At 28.8% G+C, this 23,702-nt stretch overlaps 2 protein-coding genes across 2 annotated transcripts; both read left to right on the top strand.

Annotated features, from left to right (window-relative positions):
• Positions 1-1,662: 1,662 nt before the first annotated feature.
• Positions 1,663-5,810, top strand: LOC101500693 (probable inactive receptor kinase At2g26730). The gene is made up of 2 exons (XM_004508500.4): positions 1,663-3,086; positions 4,678-5,810. The coding sequence occupies exons 1-2, from the start codon at positions 1,808-1,810 to the stop codon at positions 5,343-5,345; spliced, it is 1,947 nt and encodes a 648-aa protein (XP_004508557.1). The 5' UTR covers positions 1,663-1,807; the 3' UTR covers positions 5,346-5,810.
• Positions 5,811-14,570: 8,760 nt separating this feature from the next.
• LOC101500382 (allene oxide cyclase, chloroplastic-like) lies at positions 14,571-16,048 on the top strand. Its single transcript, XM_004508499.4, has 3 exons — positions 14,571-14,861; positions 14,951-15,096; positions 15,524-16,048. The coding sequence occupies exons 1-3, from the start codon at positions 14,630-14,632 to the stop codon at positions 15,926-15,928; spliced, it is 783 nt and encodes a 260-aa protein (XP_004508556.1). The 5' UTR covers positions 14,571-14,629; the 3' UTR covers positions 15,929-16,048.
• The last annotated feature ends 7,654 nt before the right edge of the window (positions 16,049-23,702 follow it).

Below are 23,702 nucleotides of genomic sequence, written 5' to 3'. Positions count from 1 at the left end.
TTATCTCATCTCCTCCAATCTCTCAATCAAAGTCTTAGTGATTAATCTAGATATTAAGAGTCTATATGAGAATTTAGGATGTGGATGATTAAGGAAAAATATAAAAATAAAAAGAAATGAAAGAAAGACAATATACAGAATGTCTCTAAATTATGATAACATATAAAATGTAGTTGAATAACACTTTGGAGTGTTTAGATAAAATTTGGAATATTTATATATTTGATTTAATTGTAATTTTGGTCTCTCTATTTTATCAATTTACGAAATTGATCTATCTATTTTAAAATTCAATAACTTTTGTTCCCCCCCTCATATTTTTTAACTAAAAAGTAACATTTGATATATTTTTAATAACGAAACATATAATTATATGATATAGAACCATATAAATGCATTAACTATTAATATGTCATTAATTAAATTAAAAATATGAAAAAAATTATGAAGTTGAAATCTAAATTTTTACGTCAATTTATTACAATTTTGTAGGTGCTAATTATTTAATGTCATTGTATCATATGCCACATTATTTAAAGTATATTACATCATAATTTTTTAGTTAAAAAATATAGACAGTGACCAAAACTGTCGATTTTTAAAATAAGATGACCAATTTCGTAAATCAATAAAAATAGAGAGATTAAAATTGTAATTAAGTAATCATGAGTATTCAAATACTTTAAATTTATTATATTTATAAGTATTCTATTGTTTTATATTAGTAACATAGATGTTGTGAACTTCTTTACTTATTTTCAATAGGTTTAATAGTAATTTTAATCTATTTATTTTTATAAATTCTTAAAGTTAGTTCCTTATTTTAAAATCAACCAGTTTTAGTCTTTATTTTAATTTTTCAACTAAAATATGACAAAGTAATATGTTTTAAATAACGTCACGATTTAAAATGATTAACACCGATTAAATCACAATGAAACTCTCTAAAACATAAATATCAGCTTTAAACTTTTTTTTAATAAGTTTTTAGTAATTTAATAACTATATATAAATAATTTATACATTTAAATAATTTTATATCATAAAATTATATATCATTTTATTTAAAATATGTATTTTTTAGTTTAAAAATCTTAAATAAATTTGTAGATTAATAAAAATAGAAGGAGATAAATGGTATAAGTATTAGCAATTTTGGATTTCTGTCAATATATTTTACCTCATAGACCGTGGTCTTTGGTTAAAGTCTCACCTTACTTTACACGTGCCTCTAACTCCAACACAGCAGCGACAAATCCCTTTATTTTACTCTGCCTTTATTTTTTTCCCGCCTCTTCGTAACACCATACCAATGCCATGTAATGCAACTTAATAAAATTGTTGTTTTTTACTAAGTGATTAATAAAGTTGTTAACTCACTCAAATATGGAATTTACTTACGAGCTGTTGAGCGTAGTAGTAATAATAATAATAAAAATATTTATTCTTCGTGTTAATTGTAATAATAAAAAAAAAACGCAATATTTTTTGAAGGACGGCACGCGGTGGAAGAGCGCGTGAGAGTAGTGAAAAGGCGTTGCGAATGAAATAAATTTGAGAGAGAGAAAGTATTAACAAGAAAAGGAAAAACGGAAGAAGTTAGGACCAGTTAGCGAGAGAGAGAGAGGGTATCATCAGCTTTATTTGGTTTTTTCACTTTTGAGAACCTCGTGATACTATTGTACCTTCTCTCTTACATAACCTCGTTTTCTCACTCACACAATTCCTATCACTCTTCTCATTTTTCTCATGGCATTTCGCCGGTTAACACAAGCCACATTCTTCTCCGACTTTCATTAATTTCTCCATGGCTTCAGTTATTTTTCTCTTCCTTCATTTATTTCTTCTACTCTTTACTGCCCGAGTCAACTCCGAGCCGACTCAGGACAAGCAAGCTCTCCTTGCTTTTCTTTCTAAAACTCCACACTCTAACCGCGTTCAATGGAACGCTTCCGATTCCGTTTGTAAATGGGTCGGTGTTCAATGCGACGCGTCAAGTTCATACGTTTATTCACTCCGTTTACCGGCCGTTGATCTTGTTGGTCCCGTCCCACCAAACACAATCGGACGGTTAACTCAGCTTCGTGTTCTCAGTCTCCGTTCCAATGGTCTCACCGGCGAGATCCCTTCTGATTTCTCCAATTTGACTTTCCTTCGCAGTATCTATCTTCAGAAGAATAAGTTCTCCGGCGATTTTCCGACTAGTTTGACTCACTTGACTCGTTTGACTCGCTTGGATCTCTCTTCGAATAACTTCACTGGTCCAATCCCGTTCTCTATCAACAATTTGGTTCACCTCAGTGGTCTTTTCTTGGAGAACAACACGTTTTCTGGTAAATTACCGAGCATCTCTGCGAAATTGAACGGTTTCGATGTTTCCAATAACAATCTCAACGGTTCAATCCCTAAAACACTGTCGAAATTCCCGAAATCTTCATTCATTGGAAATTCAGATCTCTGTGGATCACCGTTGGATCCTTGCACGCCTTTCTTCCCGGCGCCGGCGCCGTCACCTTCCATTCCACCGGTGATTAAACCAGGGAAGAAGTCAAAGAAGCTCTCGACCGGCGCCATTGTCGCAATCGTAGTTGGTTCCGTTCTTTTCATAGCGTTACTACTTCTAATTCTGTTACTCTGCCTCCGTAAACGACGTCGGCGGCAACCAGCGAAACCACCGAAACCAGTAGTTGCAGCTCGTGCGGCACCGGCGGAGGCTGGAACTTCATCGTCGAAAGACGATATCACTGGCGGTTCTGTGGAGGCGGAGAGGAACAAATTGGTGTTCTTCGACGGAGGAATTTACAGTTTCGATTTGGAGGATTTGCTTAGAGCTTCGGCGGAAGTTTTGGGAAAGGGAAGTGTGGGGACTTCGTATAAAGCGGTGTTGGAAGAAGGTACTACGGTGGTTGTTAAGAGGTTGAAAGATGTTGTAGTTACGAAGAAAGAGTTTGAGATGCAAATGGAGATTCTGGGTAAGATTAAGCATGAGAATGTGGTTCCTCTTAGAGCGTTTTACTTCTCTAAAGATGAGAAATTGCTTGTTTATGATTACATGTCTGCTGGAAGCTTGTCTGCACTGCTTCATGGTACGTTATTATCTTTCTAATTCTGCTTAATTAATTAATTGGTTCTTATTCATGTCATTTGATTGTTACATACAATACAATACAGTAAAATTCTCTGCCTGCCAAAATTGTTAGTAAATTTTTTATACTTTCGAGGGGTTGGCTTCCCGACATTTCCTTGCGTTTATACGGGGAGATATGCCTTTTTTTTTTATGGAATTAGCGATTGTTTGTTTGTTTATGGAATTTTGACTCAATTGCTGTTCCAGCTGGTATAGTTGTGGAATTTAGATTATTTTAATTTCATTGCTTCAAATATTTTAATGTGCTTATTATTGTTTACTATATACATGTTTTCAAATAATGTGCGTGCTTAGCGTTTAGTTCCTTTAGTAGGTTGATGATGGAGGAGTATTACACTAGAACTAATGCCATCATGTTACTTGTATATCAATTTATTTATTAATCAATGTGCAAAGATTGTTTAATAGTAAGAGTGTAGCGTAAGTATCAAGTTTGTGAAGTAGCGTAGAATGTGCTGTTATGTTTGGCCCTCCATAATGTAGGACATGCTTTTGGAGCAAACATTCTCAACTCATGACACGAATGAGTATATATTATTGAGTGAGCTGTGAGGTTGTCTTTTTTATTACTATTATTTAATTGCATTTGCTGCATTTCTTTCTCCATACCATACTATACACTCATGATCTCCCAGCAGAGCGTGGTTTATCCGACATTATTTCTACCCGTTTTTGTTCTTTTTCTTTATCTTCCTTTAACGTAGAAAAGAAAAAGATAATGTCTAATTGATTAATTTCCTTCCTGATTGATAAAATAAAGGAGAGGACACCGCGGAAGTTCTGCTTTATCACTTTACTTTTGAATGTCGTTTATGTTCCCTCAAAAGGAAAAATCTAAACTACAACCTCATCATATATTTGGTGAACTACGATAGTCTTAGAAAATTTTAAGTAAGAGGTTCCAAAATCAATCCCAGAAACTAAGACTACATTTAATGGTGCAACCCAACATTGAGATTTTAAGTGGGGATATTGTCTCATCACTTTAAAACAACTTGGTCACTTTTTGTTCCAATAATACAACTAATATTGAGTCTCACAATTTTAACTCACATATTAATATTCTATAATTTTTCACACCTTTCTTTCAATTATTTGATCCCACGTTCGTTGCTTGGCATTAAACTAGTTCTCTAGCATGTTAGTTCTCATTGGTTCGTTCGTCAAAGAACGGCAGACTTGCTCTAACATAACCTAACATAGTACTAATAATAACATTTGTCTACAGAAAAAATTGGTTACTTGCTTTTTTAGACTACTATATGTTTTACATCGTGAACAAATCATTGCATTGTGATATACTCATGGTATCTGGCTGTAACTACTACGGTACTAGCTGCCATGGGGCTATGGGAGGATAATAATAGAACAAAAATAGATTTATTTTTGTGAACAGTGGACATGATATTAATTGTTTAATATTTCATTATATATGAAAATACATGGATAGAAAATAATGAAGGGAATGAATGAAAGGATTGTATTTTGACCATTATTAATTTACTGAATTTGTATCCCTGTTGTTATAGGGAGCAGAGGATCTGGGCGAACACCACTAGACTGGGACAACCGGATGAGAATAGCACTGGGAGCAGCAAGAGGCGTATCATGCCTCCACGTGTCAGGCAAAGTAATTCACGGCAACATTAAATCTTCCAACATCCTCCTCCGTGGACCAGACCACGAGGCCAGCGTTTCGGACTTTGGTCTGAACCCTTTATTCGGAAACGGTTCTCCATCAAACCGTGTCGCTGGTTATCGTGCACCCGAGGTTCTAGAAACCCGAAAAGTCAGCTTCAAATCTGACGTGTACAGCTTCGGCGTTTTGCTGTTGGAGCTATTAACAGGCAAAGCACCCAACCAAGCGTCGCTAGGCGAAGAAGGAATCGATCTCCCAAGGTGGGTCCAATCCGTTGTTCGTGAAGAGTGGACCGCAGAAGTATTCGACGCTGAGCTCATGAGGTTTCATAACATTGAAGAAGAAATGGTTCAGTTGTTACAGATTGCTATGGCTTGTGTTTCAGTGGTACCTGATCAAAGACCCACCATGCAAGACGTGGTTCGCATGATTGAGGATATGAATCGTGGGGAGACTGATGAGGGTCTTCGACAGTCGTCTGATGATCCTTCGAAAGGATCAGAGGGTCATACTCCACCTGCTGAGTTAAGGACTCCACCTAGATCGCACACACCCTAGCAAAACAAGTTTCAAGAATGAAAAGGAAAAAATATTATTGAATTGGAAATTCAAAAAGGATAATAAAAAAAGTAAAAGAGGGAAAAGACAAGACATGGTGGTAGGGTCGCTCTTAAAATTGTGCCTACTCTGCTCTATACATATGGCGCGCAATTTCTCCATTGGTCTTCCGGGTGGTCCAATTAATTAATGTGCATTTTTAATCCTTCAATGTATTTTTTTTTTTCTGTTTTCTTTTGTTATTACCATTAGTTTTGATGATTTTTATTTTTTTATTGTTATTACAGGGTTGAGAGTTTGAAAATTGTTAATGAAAGTGGGGTTTGGGGGAGAGGAGGGATTGTTAGGAGTTTCATGAACCGATCAAGATTGACCATTTTTTTGAAGTTTTTAAAGTTAATTGTTAATTATTATTAGTAATGTCTTTGCTATAAAATCAAGCTTATATATTTCCCATTGTCTTGATATGCTTGTCTTATGTTAATGTGTTTAGTGTGTGTGAGGCATTTGTAAACATAAAAAGCAAACCGGTTGTTACAAAATCATGGCATACACGTCACTAGCTTTTGATGAATAATAATAATAATAATAAAAGTAATAGTACATTGGCTTCAAATAATGAGAGGGGAGTATGAAGCACACGCTCTTATGGTGAGAGTGTATGTATTGAGCAATCACATGTAAGTAATTGATTCACATGGGAGCTAGAAGAGGTGGGAAAATCAATGTGTATTACAGAGTTGCCCTTGGTGTGGTGTGGAGAACAGGCTGGCGGGAGTTCGTGAGTAACGAAGAGATTTTTACCCAACAATTCTGTGCGAGTGAATATGGACATGGACCCCGCTTATTCATCTAGCACTTCAATCTTATAACTTGCTTCCTAAACACATCACAGTACATGATACATGCTCACTAGTCTCTATTCTCTAGTACTACATCCGTGTATCTAACAATTTTGGCCACTCAATATTCATTTCTTAATTCTCTCCTTTCGTTTCATGTACAAATGTCCATATATGGCTTACGATTAGGACTGGAATACTGGATGTCAAAGTAAACGGACACGGATTTGGCGTTTCACAATGTGGAAACTGCATACTACTACATCAGCTGCTGTATGCAAACCCAATTCATTTATTCACATTTTTATTATTAATGTTAATTATGCAGTTTTATTAAGTTGTCTGTAATACTTAAATGCAACAGCGGATTAAAGAAACACCGTTACTGTTTTCATTGTTGAGCTACACAGTAATTTGACTGGAGCATGTAGGCAACTGAACGCGACAATGCCTCTGGACTTGTTCCATCGCATTCCCTTCACAATTATTCACACCTACTACTGGTAGCTGACACGTGGTATAACACTGCTAGATCTTCTACCCTGTCCTTTAAAGTAAAGCTCATTTTGATATTTAAAAGTGACCTATCACAATAATTATTAAAAAGAATAATAATATTTTAAAATCTTCAAATAATATTATGTTAATCAATTAAATCTCTAGCGCCCAAATCCATTTTTGTTGAGTTGTAAGTTAGGAAGGAATCAAAGTGACAATTAATTAAAATGTAATCATTTTTTCAATATTCTTCAAAACTTAAGAACTCTAATCTTTATTTTTGATTGTTGTGTTAAATTGAATATTTCCAAATTACAATTAATCAAAAACACGTGTCTCTGTCCTAAAATAACTTATGCATCTCCTCTCCTCTTTTCCACCATCACAATTTTATTTTCCTAACAATCTTCATAATATCGAACAATTTTTTTTACTAACTGAATGCAATTAGCATTACATCTAATTATTCTAAATATTGAACCAAATAAATTTTTACAAAGGAAAATAAAAATAAGAAAATAATTGAAGAAAAGATGAAAAAAAATATAAAGAGGGCGTAGTGTGCATAGTGGTCACGAGAAGGGAATTTGTTGGGAAATTGGAGAATTGAAAGGTAAATAATTGATGACATTTTTGGTCGAACATAGAGTCAGATACTTTATTTTCTTCATCAATACCATTTTTATTTAATTGAAGATTTTTAAAGTAGAGATAACAAGATATATTTTAATTAGTTTAATTTTGGGAGAGGAGTTACGTGGTTGCTGCAATTGGAGTAGGAAGTTGGAAATTAGGATTTTCAATTTCAATGTTTAGCGAGAAGAGGAACAATGAAAATACAACGGCGATTATTTGTGAAAGTGCTATTTTTCCTTCTTTAACCATTTCACTTATTCTCTTTGCGATATAAAAGAATGAAAAAACAAAGATGAATGTTTGCAATGGTGGGAGTTCAGAAAGAGATGTAGAAGGATAAGAGATGCATATGTTTTCCATATCCCCATTTTATTCCTTGCCAACATAGATACCAATTGGAATGAATAAATGTCAGCTCTTATGTCACACAGTGTCTAAAAAATTCACAACTCAACAAAACAAACGAAAACCAAGAATATAATTAATGATTAAAACTTAAATAATTAACAAAATACTAATTCAGAAGCTTTAATTGCACTTTTAATCCCTTATTTTTTACTAATTCACAAAATTGATAATCTATTTTAAAATCTAACTATTTTTGTCCCTCATTTCAATTTTTCAACTAAAAAATTACAATTTGACATTCTTTAAATAATGTGTCATATAATACAATAATGTATAATGATTAACACTCATGAAATTGCAATAAAACTCTCCAAAAACTTAACTTTGAATTTTAAAATTTTCTTATTTTTGTAGTTTAATTATTGACATATGAATAATTAATACAACTAAATAGTTCTAAATTATGAAATCATATGACACATAATATAAAATTGGTCAAATCATCATTCTTTTACTTAAATTTGAGAGAAATTAAAATTATTAATTTTTAAAATAGAATGATTAATTCTATAAATTGATGAAAATAGAAAGATAAAAAATAAAACAAAAATATAAAAGTGGTTTAAGTCAAAATGGAGTTTTTACAAGCTTATAGCATTTTGAGGTCCAATTTGGGATGGAGTGTAAAACTGTCCGAAGAAAGTGCTGTAGCCCAATCGAAATTGGATTAAAACAAATTAACCCATCAGAAATTAGTAAACAAAATAATAATTTTTTACTGTACACCTTACTTAGTCTCCACCAGACCTCACAAAATTTCATAAAATCCAAATTTTGCCCCTACACTGTTCGCAAAATAAAAAAGAAGGCCAAAACAAATTCTACCAATTTTAAAATTAGTGACGGTCATAGCCGATGCAAAATCTAAACAAGTCTTTCAACGTCTCCGTTTATAACAGAAGCATGAATTTTGGAAAGAATTTAAGATAATGTGGACTTTTTAACTTATATTAAGGCTGACACTGATTTTTTTTAGATATGAGCATTTTATTAATATTTCGGGTTTTTCATTTGTTGAAAACTCTAAAACTCCAAATTTATTAAAAATAAAATTTAAAATGTGTATATGTTTTGAGTTATTTACATTTCTAAAAATATGGATCAAATAAATAAATTAAAGGGACGATGTACACTCTTGTTATGATTCTTTTTGTTTAAATAAAACAAGAAGTGTTTCGGGTATTTATCATAAATGTTTGTTGGGGTGTGCAAAGTTAATACAGGGGTGTATAATGAAAATTTCCAAAATAAGTCGTATACACAACTAACCAGTCCCAGCTAGCCCAAGCAACTATTTCCCCTTTTGTTTTGCATCTACTTTAAATAAAAGGCAAACTTCTTACAAAAAATAATATAAAAGAAGAGAATAAAGGAAATGGATTCTCACGATAAAATTGTTTTACAATGATACAATAACAACTTACCACAATAGCAATATATTGAAAAACTGCATTTGATTTAAAAACAACACAATATGATATGACAAATGGATGATTAATACAACGATAATAAATAAAAAAATTGTTTTATATTATCAATACACTAACTTTAAACTCATAAAAGAAAAATTAAAAAAAGAAAACAAAGATTACTAAAGTTTGTGAAAATTATAATTAATACATTGAGATAAACTACTTACTATATGATTTTTGAACTCATATATACTACTTCCTTTTCGTTTCGTTTCATAATAAATATCACATTTATTTATTTTACGTATATTAAAGAAAGATTATAAATTAAAAATAAAAGAAAAATAATATTAATTTTATAAAACTATTTTTATAAAATATTTGATATATTTATTATTATCATAAATACAAAATAAGATGTAACGATTTGAGAGTGATATAAATATACTAACTCAAAAGTACAATTAAAAAAATAAGTAATCTATAAGGGAAAACTAAACTCACCCTTGAACATATTTCAATGTTGGTGGAAAATTTGACCATTCAAACTCTCGAAATAAAGTTAGAGGTGTTGTATATTGATACCTGCTCACAAGTAAAACTATTTTATTCTCTATCTTTTTTAGAATATTTTATTTTCCTCTCTTTAAAAATATTAGTTTACTATAATTTAAATTTATTATTGTGTAAAAATTATATTTTATTAAATTAATTATAATAAATATAATTTTTAAATTTATTATTTTTTATATATAAATTATGTGAAAATGAAAAATTAAATTTCAACTGCAATAAATAACAAAAGCTAATTCAGATACGAGTTTTCTATTACAGAGAGTCAGGGTGACATCCCAATCTACCTCGTTGCCATGTAATTACTCATAAATACCTTATTTGTTATATTATTAATTAATATATGCTTACTTTTGTGTAAAATATCTTTAAATTTTACTAAATATTAAGTGTGATTCTTAAAACACGTTTTTTACAGCCTTCTTCTATTGGATTCTTGCACTATTTTTCTTTGTTTTTAAGGTATATTGTTCTAGATATTATTTGATATTAAACGTGAAGAGGTCTCTAATTATAAAAATATTGTCTCTTCTACTAAACCTAGCTAACTTCCATTAATCTATTGCTTTTTTTTTTTTGTAAATTAATAACTGAACAATTGTTGTAAAATAATGCAAATAAATAAAAAGAAAAATTTACACCGTTCATATTTATTACATTGTCTATTTCTCAAAAAAAGTGTTTTAAACCTGAAATATAAATTTTACTTAATTATTTATCTATAAAACATAACACAACCTTAAAAAGTTAAGCTTCACATCAAATAATATTACCCTATTCATAGACTATCCATAGGCATTTCTACATCAAATATTTGCATTAGACCTCACATTACATTCGACCAACCACCAACCAGTTATATTTTTAAATTTAAAAACCCATCAATATATTTTTTGTGTAAAATAAAATTATGGTATTGTTGATAGTCCTAATTCAAGTGATAAATGCTAATATTGTTAGATTGTACGTTTTGTCATAAATTCGGGTCGAATTTGAGACCTCACAAGTGTGTGAGTTGATTATGATGAAATTTATCATTTATTATAAGATTAAAAAAAGAATTGTCGTATTTTATCTTTTTACTAATATTTGTTTTGGAGATTTTTTGCATATATATCTTTTTTTTTTTTGAATTCTCCATTATACCTTGCAATCGTAACAACTTGAAGATAAAAAAAAAAAGTAGAACATTTTGATATATAAATTTTAATGTAAGGTATAATGTAGAGCTTAAAAAAATATATAGATACAAAAAATCCTGATTTTGGTCTTTTTTTTGTTGATTCTTTATCATTTATAAATGATGTATTTTACTTATTTTTATCATAACTCTTTCAAACAATAGTATAATTATTGTTATTAACTATTGAGATCAAATATCAGTCAATTGTAAAGTTAAACAAGTGCAATGTTAATAAAGATACAATAAACTCTGATAAATATATTTCGTTAAATTTTTTTTACATATGTTTGAAAGCATGGAAGGATAAAATTTTCAAGTACAAACTTATTAATGAGTTATATATATGTTTTTTTTTATAAAAATCCATTATACATCATATATATTAACAATTATTATAAAAGATTCAAATGATCAGATGTTACAATTGTGATAAGGACTATAATACATCATTTATAAAAGATAAAAAAATAAAATAATTTAAAATAAAAATAAAGAAATAAAATAAATAATAATTGACCAAAATTATATTTAAACAATATTTTTTATAAAAAAAATTATAAAAAAAAAAACAAATCAAGATTAATTTTTGGGATGCACAAAACGCACACAAAAGAAAACGATACAATAAAATAAACGTGATCCTCGGTGTCATGACTTTAGTGCAGAATTTTATGGACAATGATTGATGTGGGTAGTTTATTTGTAGTTGACAGAGACAAAAATGGTGAGTCAACCATTATTATTTCAACATACTTCTATAATGTTCAACATTCTAGTCTTCACCAGCACACCGGATTTGTGTGTGCCTTTTTTCTTTACAAACTTTACCTTTTTTATTGAGGCCGACCAACTTAATTCTATTCCATCCTCCACTTTCACATGTTCTTTCAACCCAACTGCTATTTACATGTGAATTACTAGTACTATAATTTTTTAACTACATGTGCTCAAAGTTTGAGCTTGTTAGCAATTTCATAAATAAAAAAAATTCAAATTTGTTTATAAAAATCTTCCTTTCTAGTTAGTCAAAAAACATGTTTTTTTTAAGATAAAATAAACTTTTGATTAAAATGCGGAATAGGAGAATGAATGAAACAAGGATAAAACTTTAATTGTATTAAGACCCCATAAATTTATCTTATAATCACGCTCAATTTAAGCTTATTAATGTTATTAAGCTTAAAAGCAAATTACTTCAAATGAGTTTGTCAAGAATCAGAAATCCAAAAAACTATATTATGTCAAATAGGCAGAATTTTAAAGTTTTTACTTTTATTTATTTTAATTAAAAATAGTTATATTCGAAAAACATTATACACTAAATATAAATATCTTTATCAACCAAAATAGAAATTTGATTTATTACGATATAAAAGTTTTATTTTTTTTATTGAATTCGACCATGTTGATAAAAATAATCAATATTAACATAATTTATAATTGTCAATTTATTTGACATTGTCAACATGAGAAAAAAGATAAAAATAAAAAATAAAATAATAATCTAAATATATTGTCTTGTTAATGATCTAAATATCTTAAAAGTATTTGTTAATTATCTAAATATAAAAATTGTAATGATGATTAAATTTTAGTTTAACTGATAAAATACTGATATTATTAAATTCGATATAAATTCAACAATTTGCAGTTGAGTGTAAATTTTAAAAAGTAATTATACTATTTTATCTATAAAAAAATTATAAATGTAATGATTTAAAACAAAATAAAGGACAATGATAAAATTGTTATTTTTTCCTTTCAATTTATTATTATTATTTTTCGCCTAAAAGGACTGAGAATCAAGCCTCAAGTGTAAAGTGAAGCACATAACATAATTGTTAGTAGAATAATCCTTTTGCTAATATACTTCTTATTTATTTAGTCAACAGGTCCTAGAGATTCTTATCTGAGAAACTATATAACATTATACATATATTATAATATAATCATATATATATAGAGAATGCAAAATCCTTCGACCCGTAGACGGACTGTCCTAGGCTTTCCGCAAAGCCCACAAGAATATTTTTTTGATAAAGAAAGCCCACAAGAATATTATTCCCTTATATAAGTGAATACGATCATACACCCCTTTATTATCTCTCATATAATAATACGATTATATTTCTAGTAAAATAAATACCATTCTCTTTTTATCCAAGTTGAATGTAAATTTAAATTCGAATGAAGTGACCATTTGTCGACTATAATACATGAATTAGTGCTTTTAATAAATTATTAGATTCAAAAGAATAGAATTTATAATTTTTCTCATATATGTTCGTGCATGCTGGTAATGAATCAACTTTATTTCTTATATATTCCAATTATATTAGACAACACTAATTTTTCTTGCATTGTAGTTCTATTTTTTACTTTATGATTATGTCTATTTCTTTAATTCATATTTACTATTTCTTTTATAGAAAAAATAATTTTTTTTATAGATAGATATTAATTGTTAATATATTATATTAGTTTCTTTATAGAAAAATAATTTTATTTTATTTTAATAGATAAATGTTAGTTGTTAATAATGGATACTCTATTTTTGAGAGATCCTAAGTTATTCCTCATTTTCTTCGTAAAATAATATCTTATGTTAGTAAACAATTTTTAAATTATAAATTTTATTCTTAAACTTCTTTGAGTGTGTTAGCTCATCCATTTACACTATTAAAAAAGAGTTATTTAACTTCAAAATTTAGCGTCGACATTCGACATCTACGCTAGATGAACTGACACTACATTTATGGCACATAAGACTTGATTGTCAACCTTTAATGTAAGTGCACATTTCTTATCCAATAGTCTCGTAATCCTTTTAGTTTCATGACTGAGATGTTTTTGGAAGCAGACAAGTTGACTAAAATTAGATTATTATATTATTTATTTTAAATTATAATAATTAAATTATTATTTTTAAATAAATTATTTATTTAAATTACTTTAAAGTTTTAATATTATTTATTTTAAATAATAATAGATAAAAAAATTTAATTACAATAATAAAAGTAAAATGAAGAAAAAAATAATAACTGATTTTAATTAATTTATAAAAAAACTATTAACTATAAACTTATAAATAACTGTTACAAATTTTTAACCCTACCTACGAAGCTAAAAAAAGTAACGCTAATGTGGGCTTTTGCTAACGATAAACACATTTTGATAATTAGTTTTAGACTAAGCATTGAGGACTCACATTTACCAATTAACTACGACATGTCATACTTGGCCTTGCTGAGCCTATTAGACTAATATTAAGAAATTTAATACTATTAATATCCTATTTTCTAGATTTAACACATGTGACAACTATTCAGTTAATTTTTTGTGTGTGAAATTTATTAAAGTGACTATTTAATTGACATGAATGGATTAACTATTCAATTCCCCTGATATCAAGGATGATCAGATTTCTATTTCTAAGTAAAAAATAAAAAAAGAATTACTGGATTTCATGGGGTCTCATAGGAAAAAGTTAGATATCTCCTCAAAAGATGCACCAATGAAGCATTACCGTCCACCGTTTCAATAACTACGTCATTGACCCTTTGACCCATTTTATTTTCCATTACAATTTCACAACATGTTTCACATTTTTATTTCTTCACCGTCCATTTGTTTGTCCAATGTATGCATATAAATCACCATTTGCCTCTATTGTTCCTCACATAGTCTTTTTCTCATCCATACACACATACTATTAAGAATTAGCATTCAGCAATGGCCACTTCAACCTTTTTGAAACCAGCTGCTATTGTCACCACCCCAAAATCATTTCTCACCCCCCCACAATCTACCAAAACTTTCTCATTCTCACCTTTGACCTCATCAAATGCACCTCTCACAAGGAGCCTTAAGATGAACAGCACTTCATCACAACACTCTTCCTTTTCTTTATTTCCTGCCAAATCTGTTTCAGTCCAAAGCCAAACTGAAAACCATTCTGGAGTTGGTAATAATCTTACCAAATATTTCTGTTTCTAAAGTTTTTTGTTTTTATATTGACATTCATTTTTTTGGTCTTTTTTATTGATTTTGTAGAAAAAGTTCAAGAAAAAGTTGAAGAAAGAGTTCAAGAATTGCATTTGTATGAACTCAATGAGAGAGACCGTGGTAGCCCTGCTTACTTGAGATTAAGCAATAAAAGTGTCAATACTCTTGGTGATTTAGTCCCTTTCAGCAACAAAGTAAATTTCTTTTAATTATTCTTTCATTTCTTCTTTTTAATATTTAATTTATGTTTCAAATCATGTTAAATTAGATATAGTAACATTGACTCTGTGATTATATTGAACCTCTATAGTTTAATTTTTGCCAAAATTACACTAACATTGTGATTTTAAAGTATAGTTTTGGTCAAAATCAAGTAGACACACAATGTGATTTTGCTAAATTGACCATCATTTTAAACATGCATTAAAAACTTCTTGCATATGGGGTTGTCTTGTATTTTATTATTTTTGTGATCAAACTTATTGGTAGTTTTCTACTTATAAATTGTTATCATTTATGGTTTATTTTATATTGTAAGAGCCTTAGTTTGTTCTATTTAATTAAATTGAGTTTTTTTTCTTTCTGTTTTGTTGATTAAAGAATTGTTATTGGATTATGCAGTTGTACACTGGTGACCTTCAGAAACGTATTGGAATTACAGCTGGAATTTGCATATTGATCCAACACAATGCAGAAAGGAATGGTGATAGGTATGAAGCAGTTTACAGTTTCCACTTTGGAAAATATGGAAGTTTAGCTGTACAAGGAGCTTACCTTACCTATGAGGACACTTATCTATCTGTGACTGGTGGTTCTGGAATATTTGAAGGTGTTAGTGGCCAAGTGAAGCTGAATCAGCTTGTGTTTCCTTTTAAGATTTTCTACACATTTTATTTGAAGGGTATTAAGGATTTGCCTGAAGAGCTTCTTGGTAAGCCTGTTGATCCTAGCCCTGCTGTTGAAGCTTCTCCTGCTGCTAAGGCTCTTGAGCCTCATGCTGTCATTGAAGGTTTTATTAACTACTAAATTTGATGCTTCTTTGTCTTATTATAATGGTCAAATAATAATTGGATTTTGTAATGGATATATTTCTATAAGTGTTCAAAGAGTACTATCAATTAATTACCACTGTTTATTAATATTTAAGTAATTGCTTGATGTTTTTTTTGGAGTGTTACTCAAACCTACTAGTATCTGTCTGCGACATGATGAATTTAAATTAGGTAACAGAAGTTCCTTGAATCAATCTAATTAGATCAAGTTGGTAACCCAACCGTGTACATGATTAATATGTCACCAAAACAGAACTATAGGAGTACAACTCTGTAGAAATAAAAATGTGCACAAAATATGCAATGAAGGAAAAACCAAAAGAAGTAAACTAAACCGATACAAAATAAGAGTTGATTTGGCTTGGTTTGATATTTTAAAAAACTATATCAATGCAAGATATTTTTTGAAGATAAATACAATATATATTTTTAATCTAAATATACCAATATTGTATAAAATAAATGATATAATAATAAAATATAATTATTTGGTTTGTATTTTGAGTGATCGGTTTTAAATGATATAAATTCGATACTCAAATTAGTAGTTATTAGACTGCTTGCTTTAATTTGGTTTAGACTCAAACGAATAAAAAACACCAAATCAATTTAATTAGTTTGGTATGCATATTCAAGTTCATCAATTTATTAGATTGGTTCTTACCCCTAGATGCATTCCATGATTTTAATTTGCATAAGTTTAGTTTTTAATTCTTGATATTTTTATCTTAAAACAAAATATAATAATAAAAAACAAAATGTATTAAATGGGAGTATAACACCAATCAGAAAACAACACTCCAGAATTTGTAACCTCTAAACATATAAACCAACCCCACAATCATGTTTTTATATAAGAGATGACATAACTATGATCAGCGACTTCACCTTTAAACAAAATCCTATTCTTCATCAGCCACACCTCACATATAACGGCAAACCAAAATATATGACATACCTTCTTGAGTTTCTTAATGAGAGCTCTATGATTCAAAAAATGGTCTATTATGTTTTTGTGAAAGACACCTTCATACCCCAACCAAACATTTGTAGAAGACCAAGTATTATATTAAAAGAGCTCTATGTGTTTGTGTATGAAAAGGAACATCCAATATCATGCGTACATTCTCAGTACGTATGATTAAAGAAAAAAACACATGTATTGGCATGGCACAAACTGACTCCAACCCTTTTAAAAAAACGTTTTAAACACCGAACCGGACCGATCGAAAACTCGATCATACCGATTCAGTCAATCTAAAATATAATTAAAAAAAATAAGTTTGATCTAGATTAAAACGATCGAGTCACTGAATCAGACTTGATTTTAGAAAATTGTCTGATTTTATAAAACACAATATTTTTATTTTTGCAAAAATAATCGATTTTTTTTATTTGAGGAAATTACAATGATCTTTCCCGAGTTTTCAATAAATGTAAGGAACACCCCTGTTGTATCTGAATAATCAATCGATTTTCTTAACCTTTTAATCAATTGGAAGATAATATTTTATATCCTTCGGGCGGTTTAAAAAGCATCTCTCTAGTAATTTCTTTTAGTTGATTAAAAAATGTCTATACAAATTGTTTTTAAAAACACAAGACAAGATGATATAGATAATGTACGGGTATTTTCCTACTTTCCACTAACAACAACAAATCACTTTAAATATTACTAATAAAAAATAAAGCTTGAGATAAGGTGCTAAGTTGACTTTGTGGCCGGATAAAAAAGGAAGGATGTATTTTTGCAATCAATACAGAGTTACAGACTTGACGGTGGTTTTATGGGGTTGAGTTTGAAATCAATGATAGAATTTGGAAGTACCAAGGGCTTCTTAACAAAGGGATGAATAAAAAACAAGAAATCAATGTTTAGGTTCTTCCTCTCACGGGAGCTAAATAGAGTTAACGACAAGGAGGTGGATGCTTTTAGGAGAATAGAGGGGTATAACTGTATAAGTGACGTTAAAAGAGACCGTTATTGTAATTTACCAAAAAAAATAAAATTTATTTCACTTTGACCCTTATTTTATTTATTCACCCATAGTTAACGGTTGATTTATATGAGATTTGATTTTCGAATTTATATTATGAAGATTTGTCTTTGTTGTAGATTATAATGTATTTGTCATTGATCTTAAGGATTTGTTATAAATTTTATAAATTTTTACTTTATAAGTGTTAAAACAATATTTTGGTATCTGCAACAAGAATTAACCAACAAAATAAAAGACAAACAATTGTAGAGAAAAAAACGACAACAAAGAACGTTTTTGGTTTTCTGCTAAAAACAGAGAACATTCTTGAACATAACTGAAAACCAGAAAATGGAGACTGTTTATTGTTATCTTTTCTCCAGTTTTTAAAACAAATTTTCAAAATCAAAGTAAACGAAAATTAAAGAAAGATATGAGAAGAATGACACCAAAATCTTTACGTGTTCAATCTCAATTGATGAGACTTAAGTCACAGGCAAACAAACAAGACAATTCACTATTGCTAATTGAATTTTACAAGATTAAGACTTTCTCAAGATTGATCTACTAGTATCTATCACTGTTTCTGAACCATCAATACTAGCTTTTTCACTTAATGTCTCATTTTCTCTTTTTCTCTCTTATCTGAATTTCTAAGAATCATGAATTGCATATAAAACCTCTTTAACTCTCAGTTTTCCAATTATTACATACATCAACTTCTTTTCTGCTACAATTTTACAGCTTTATTTATAGTATACTAGAGCAAACTAACTATAACCACCTATCATAACTGATTTGGCCAAAGGTAGTTATAACAACTACTAAAGCTTAACCAACTTTAGTTTGATGATTTGAGACACATGTTCACAGTAAGTTACGAATACTTGCTCGTTCAACCTCCAAACCAATATTTAAAACATTGCTTTTAAACAAAGACTTGTCTTTGTTGTAGATTATAATGTATTTATCATGGATCTTGAATATTTTGTTATAAATTCTATAAATTTTTACTTTATAAATTATGAAGACTTGCTAGTTCAACCTTTGATTCGATATTTAAAACATTACTTTAAACGCAAAAATTTACACTTTGGATGATAAAACATATTTTCATAACCAATTCAAAAGATTGCTTTGATACTCTATAACTACTCAAGCCAAAATATAATATCATCCACAAATTGTAGAATAGAGAACGATATATTTTGGACACAAAAAATTCTTTGAAACATCTAATCTCCTCAACTCAATGAACTAGCCCATTCAACCCTTCTACAACGATCAAAAAGAGAAAAGGAAAAGAACCACCTTGCCATAAGCCTTGAATTCTCCGGGACCCCATTCACCATCACTTACATACTACATCGAACAAATATATGATATGATTTTCTCGCGAGCTTATAGTACGTATTTTTTTTTCTAAGCTTATAACATTTTTAACTAAGCTACTTGAAGAAGTTTGAATTTATAGTTTATATCTTTTCATTTTTTACCATTTATACTCTCATAATTATCTCAATTGAATTTTTTAACATATTAATAAAAAAATAAAGTTTTACATCATTTTACACTTTTTAGTTAATTCAATTGTTAATTTGATCAAATATTTCAAATTTAATTAGTTAATTACTTACTTATCAGTTATGTATTAGTTAATTTATCTTCTATGTAATTAATTAAGTTATCTGGTATTGGTGGTTTACGGAGTAGAATGTAAATTCTTAAACTCAAATATAAAGTAGTTAAAAACATAAAAAGAATTGTGAAAAATGAGGATATAACAATTGAATAGAAATATAAAAAGAATATGATGAAAAAATGGGAAATGCATGGCATGGAATGGCAGGAACAGGAACGATTAGGACAATGTGAGAAGGTAAGAATATTCTGACAGGCAATGTAATGGGCCATATAAAAGGGATATTCAGAAGGAGGAAAGATGGGGAAGAATATTTGGACACGCGTCTCGAGAATAATCTCTTCTGAATTCTCATAGAAGGGAAAGAAAAATAATAAAATGAAAATAAAAGGAGGAATCTGAAGAAAAGGTGTGGGTTGGAGTGTAGCTTGTACGAGAAGACTGAACTTGGAAAGCAACCAACCATTTTTATTGCATACTCAGGGAATTCGATGCGCTCTTCCCTCTCACTTTCCCACACTTGATTCACTTTTCCTTTTTATTTTCTAAATTATTTCTTCTTTTCTTTTTAGCATACTATTAGCATCCTATGAAATATGCCATTTTTTTTACTTCTTCATTTTAAACCAACAACATTTTTCCAAATTCAAGGTACTCTAACTAATTTTAATTGTCTTCAAACTTTCGTACTATTTTGTTTCGGGCTGTCTAACTAATTCGTTCCGTAATGTTTTAAGAGTTGGACCATGTGCACAATGTTGTTCGTATATACGGGTAACATATGCATGCGCAGCATCGTCAACGACCCAAATCAATGAACCTAAAGGGTGTTAAAAACTATTAATTCTCTTCGATAAACTAGCTAGTACTTCGTCATATATTTTGCTAAACTATGTTTTCGATGTATTTGAGTAGTATCCGTTCAACAACTTTGTTATTGCATAAAGTCTCAATATCTTTACTGTCCATTAAGATTCAACGGTTAAAATTTTAAAATTGAAAGTTTTGTTTAAAAATATTAATTCCATACAATATTATTAACTCGTTTCTTATAAATTATTAAGAGTCAATTCTAACTAAAAAATAAACCATTTCTATTGATTTTAATTGTCTGTTGTTTAAGCTTTTAAAATTAATCATACTCTAACTTTTTTTTAATTAAAATGGAAGTTATTTTTAATATTTTTTTTAAATGATAGAAAGGATTAATAATTCTCTTCTTTTTTGTGTGTGTGATTTATGCTTTTTGACTTGGAAGTCTAATTTCACACTCAATGTTACGGGCAATATGAAACTTTAAAACATAAGTGCGTTTTTTACAATGATGATGATCATATTAAGGTTCAAGCTTGAAAATGATTTTTGGATAGATCTAAGTCTTAACAACTTTTATATATATATGAATGGACTATGGATCTGTTGTATTGTATCCCTAGGCAATAGGTTGTTAGGTTGCCTCATACTTTTAACAACGGATTCATTAATTGTATTAATTTTTATTTTGCTAATGAAGGAAAGGGGCTAAGCTCGGAACAAAGGAAATAAAGAAAGAAAAAATTTAGATACACTTCCATTCATAAACAAGGTGAGGGATGCGAAACCGGATGTAAATTTATATTTTTTTTAAGTTTTATGAATATAAGACTTATGAAGATCACATTTAACAAAGAAAAATGTAATTTGAATACAAATTATTGACACTATATTTAATATGTATGCACTGTTATTCGCCGTATTTATAAAATAAAAGATATTTATTTATTTTAAAAAGTAAAAAAAATTGAAAAATCAACTTTTTTTTGTATTTATGTTTTTTATTTTATTTTTTATTATTGAAACATTTTTGTGTGACACATATACAAGATTATACGATTGACCAATTTATTAATAACTAAAATATAAGCTATTAACTATTTATTTAATAACCACTAAAATACAAGACATTAAACACTTTAAATTACTGCAAATTAGTAGTTAAAGAAGTATTTTAAATGGTTAATGTCGTGTATTTTAATAATTAATGAAATATATTTTTTTTAAATGGTTAATGACATACATTTTAGTGGTTAATATAATATGTAAAATGATTAATAACATAAATATGTATGTTGTGTTATTTTTTTTTTAAATCAATAGTACAATATATATATATATATATATATATATATATATATATACTTGTGTAAAATTAGGGGTAAGTATATTACATATTGACTGACAAAGGCGTACGGTCTAATCTACGCCAGACCTATGCCAGAACAAACTTTTCTTTTAAACAGACAAGACCAAAACTTCTAAAAAAATTATTTAGTTAAAAATGTCATACTAAAGGTCACATAATAAACCTTTTAGATCAACCTAATTAAATAAATATAAATAATATTTTTTTACTACTATAATTATTATATTATATTTTGATTTTTTTTGTTAGATGTTCAACTTTTAGTAATTTACACATATTTAAATATATTATTATAAAATATAATTGAAGTATGATGTATAAAATCATATTCTTCAAAATGTCATGTTAAATATCAAAATAAACACTAATTTCATTAACATATTAACTTGTTAATCTACTTAAAGATATGTTTCATTATTTATCTAAAAATATTAAAATAAAATAAGCTTTTAAACAGACCAAGAGCCTACACCAGACTTATATCAAGATCAAACTCAGACATAAAAAGTAAGTATGTGACATATCACAAGCCAGACTTAGACTTTAAATTTTTTTGACAGATCAAACTCAACCTTAACAAAATCTAACTCAAATTCAACCTATTTTGACCCCTAAGTGAAATACATTAATCAGTTGTGTGTCAAATCCAATAACACAACTGTTTAGCAAATGCATTGTCACCTAGTTGTCTTTTTGATGAATATATGATAAAAGGAATAATGGCCAATTGCCTCAAAATACCTAAAATGGGATAAACCAAAGAGACACAATGATGTCTAACATTACACCGCTTTGCACCAAACTCACATCAACATGGGAACCGGACTCTATCAATAATTTGTATCTTCAATCAAAGGCTAATTTCAACACCTTAAAGAAGTCCACAAATCTGCCATTCTATTTCTATTTAAATCTCAATTTTTTTTCTTCTAGATATGTTGTATCGGTTTGGAACATCCGTTATATTTTTGTTCTAAATAATTCTTTTGTTTGTTAAAAAAAAGTAGCTTCTTAAATTATGATTTTAATAAATGTGGCAGACGAGAGCAGATTAAAAAAATGATTTGTACTACTATTGCTATAGATTTTTTAGGAATGTTTTTGTTATTATAGGTACATAAAAGTATTTAAATTTAATTAATAAATATCAATATTATTATAATAGATGTCAAATCTCAAATTTAAAAAAAGTAATACGTAATTATTATCGATATGTCAATCAATAAAATTAAAAAAAATAAAATAAAGATAATAAACACAAATCAATTTTTCCTTCTCATAAACATCTCTAAGAATAATGGAACACAAATCAATTCATTTCACCTTACTTACGTAGGTAAAACCAGCAAAGAATCAAGTTAATGAAAAGAAAAAAAACCAGTACATCTTTTAAATTTAAATAACTGAAAATAAAAAAGGGCAACGAAATTAGTAGTAGTTACGAAAATTCGTTCAACATGTAAAAGAGAATCTTGTTAGCTTCTTACCCACTTCACTAAAGGGAGTAGCAGAAGAAGATTCTCCTCTACTAGGCTCCACTATCATTCTTTTACAGGGTGATTATTTTTTTCCACCCCTTTAAGCTTCGTGTGTTCCCTTAATTTAGAGTCGCAGAATTGGAACTAAGATATTCCTTCCTTAGAGGCAAATATTTTATTCTATATGGTGAATGTCTCATTTTTTAGATTAGATATTCTCCCCCTTCCTCAATGCACTAAAATTCATGACAATTATGCAACTTTTGGACTCAAACAATAAAAGTTGCAACTTGGATTGATACTATAAACCTATTTGAATATGTGCTTTCCTTCTCCTCTTTCTCCCTTTCTCTTTATTCACCTTGTTGGTAAAAATTATGTTGATGGTATATGCTCCCCCACATTAATATTTTCATAAAGTCTTTGCAATTAATTAATTAATCATCATAGGTTCATTAATTCCTGCT

Source organism: Cicer arietinum, chromosome 7, assembly GCF_000331145.2.
Source record: "Cicer arietinum cultivar CDC Frontier isolate Library 1 chromosome 7, Cicar.CDCFrontier_v2.0, whole genome shotgun sequence".
NCBI classification, from domain to species: Eukaryota; Viridiplantae; Streptophyta; class Magnoliopsida; order Fabales; family Fabaceae; genus Cicer; species Cicer arietinum.
The sequence above is the reverse complement of the archived record's forward strand: the minus strand, read 5'-3'. Positions and strand labels throughout refer to the sequence as shown.

Bases quoted from the DNA above. Each gene is read 5' to 3' on its own strand.
- LOC101500693 (XM_004508500.4), top strand. From the start codon at position 1,808: ATGGCTTCAGTTATTTTTCTCTTCCTTCATTTATTTCTTCTACTCTTT. The intron at 3,087-4,677 runs GTACGTTATTAT...CTGTTGTTATAG, and splicing joins CTTGTCTGCACTGCTTCATG to GGAGCAGAGGATCTGGGCGA.
- LOC101500382 (XM_004508499.4), top strand. From the start codon at position 14,630: ATGGCCACTTCAACCTTTTTGAAACCAGCTGCTATTGTCACCACCCCA. The intron at 14,862-14,950 runs GTAATAATCTTA...TTGATTTTGTAG, and splicing joins TGAAAACCATTCTGGAGTTG to AAAAAGTTCAAGAAAAAGTT. The intron at 15,097-15,523 runs GTAAATTTCTTT...TGGATTATGCAG, and splicing joins TAGTCCCTTTCAGCAACAAA to TTGTACACTGGTGACCTTCA.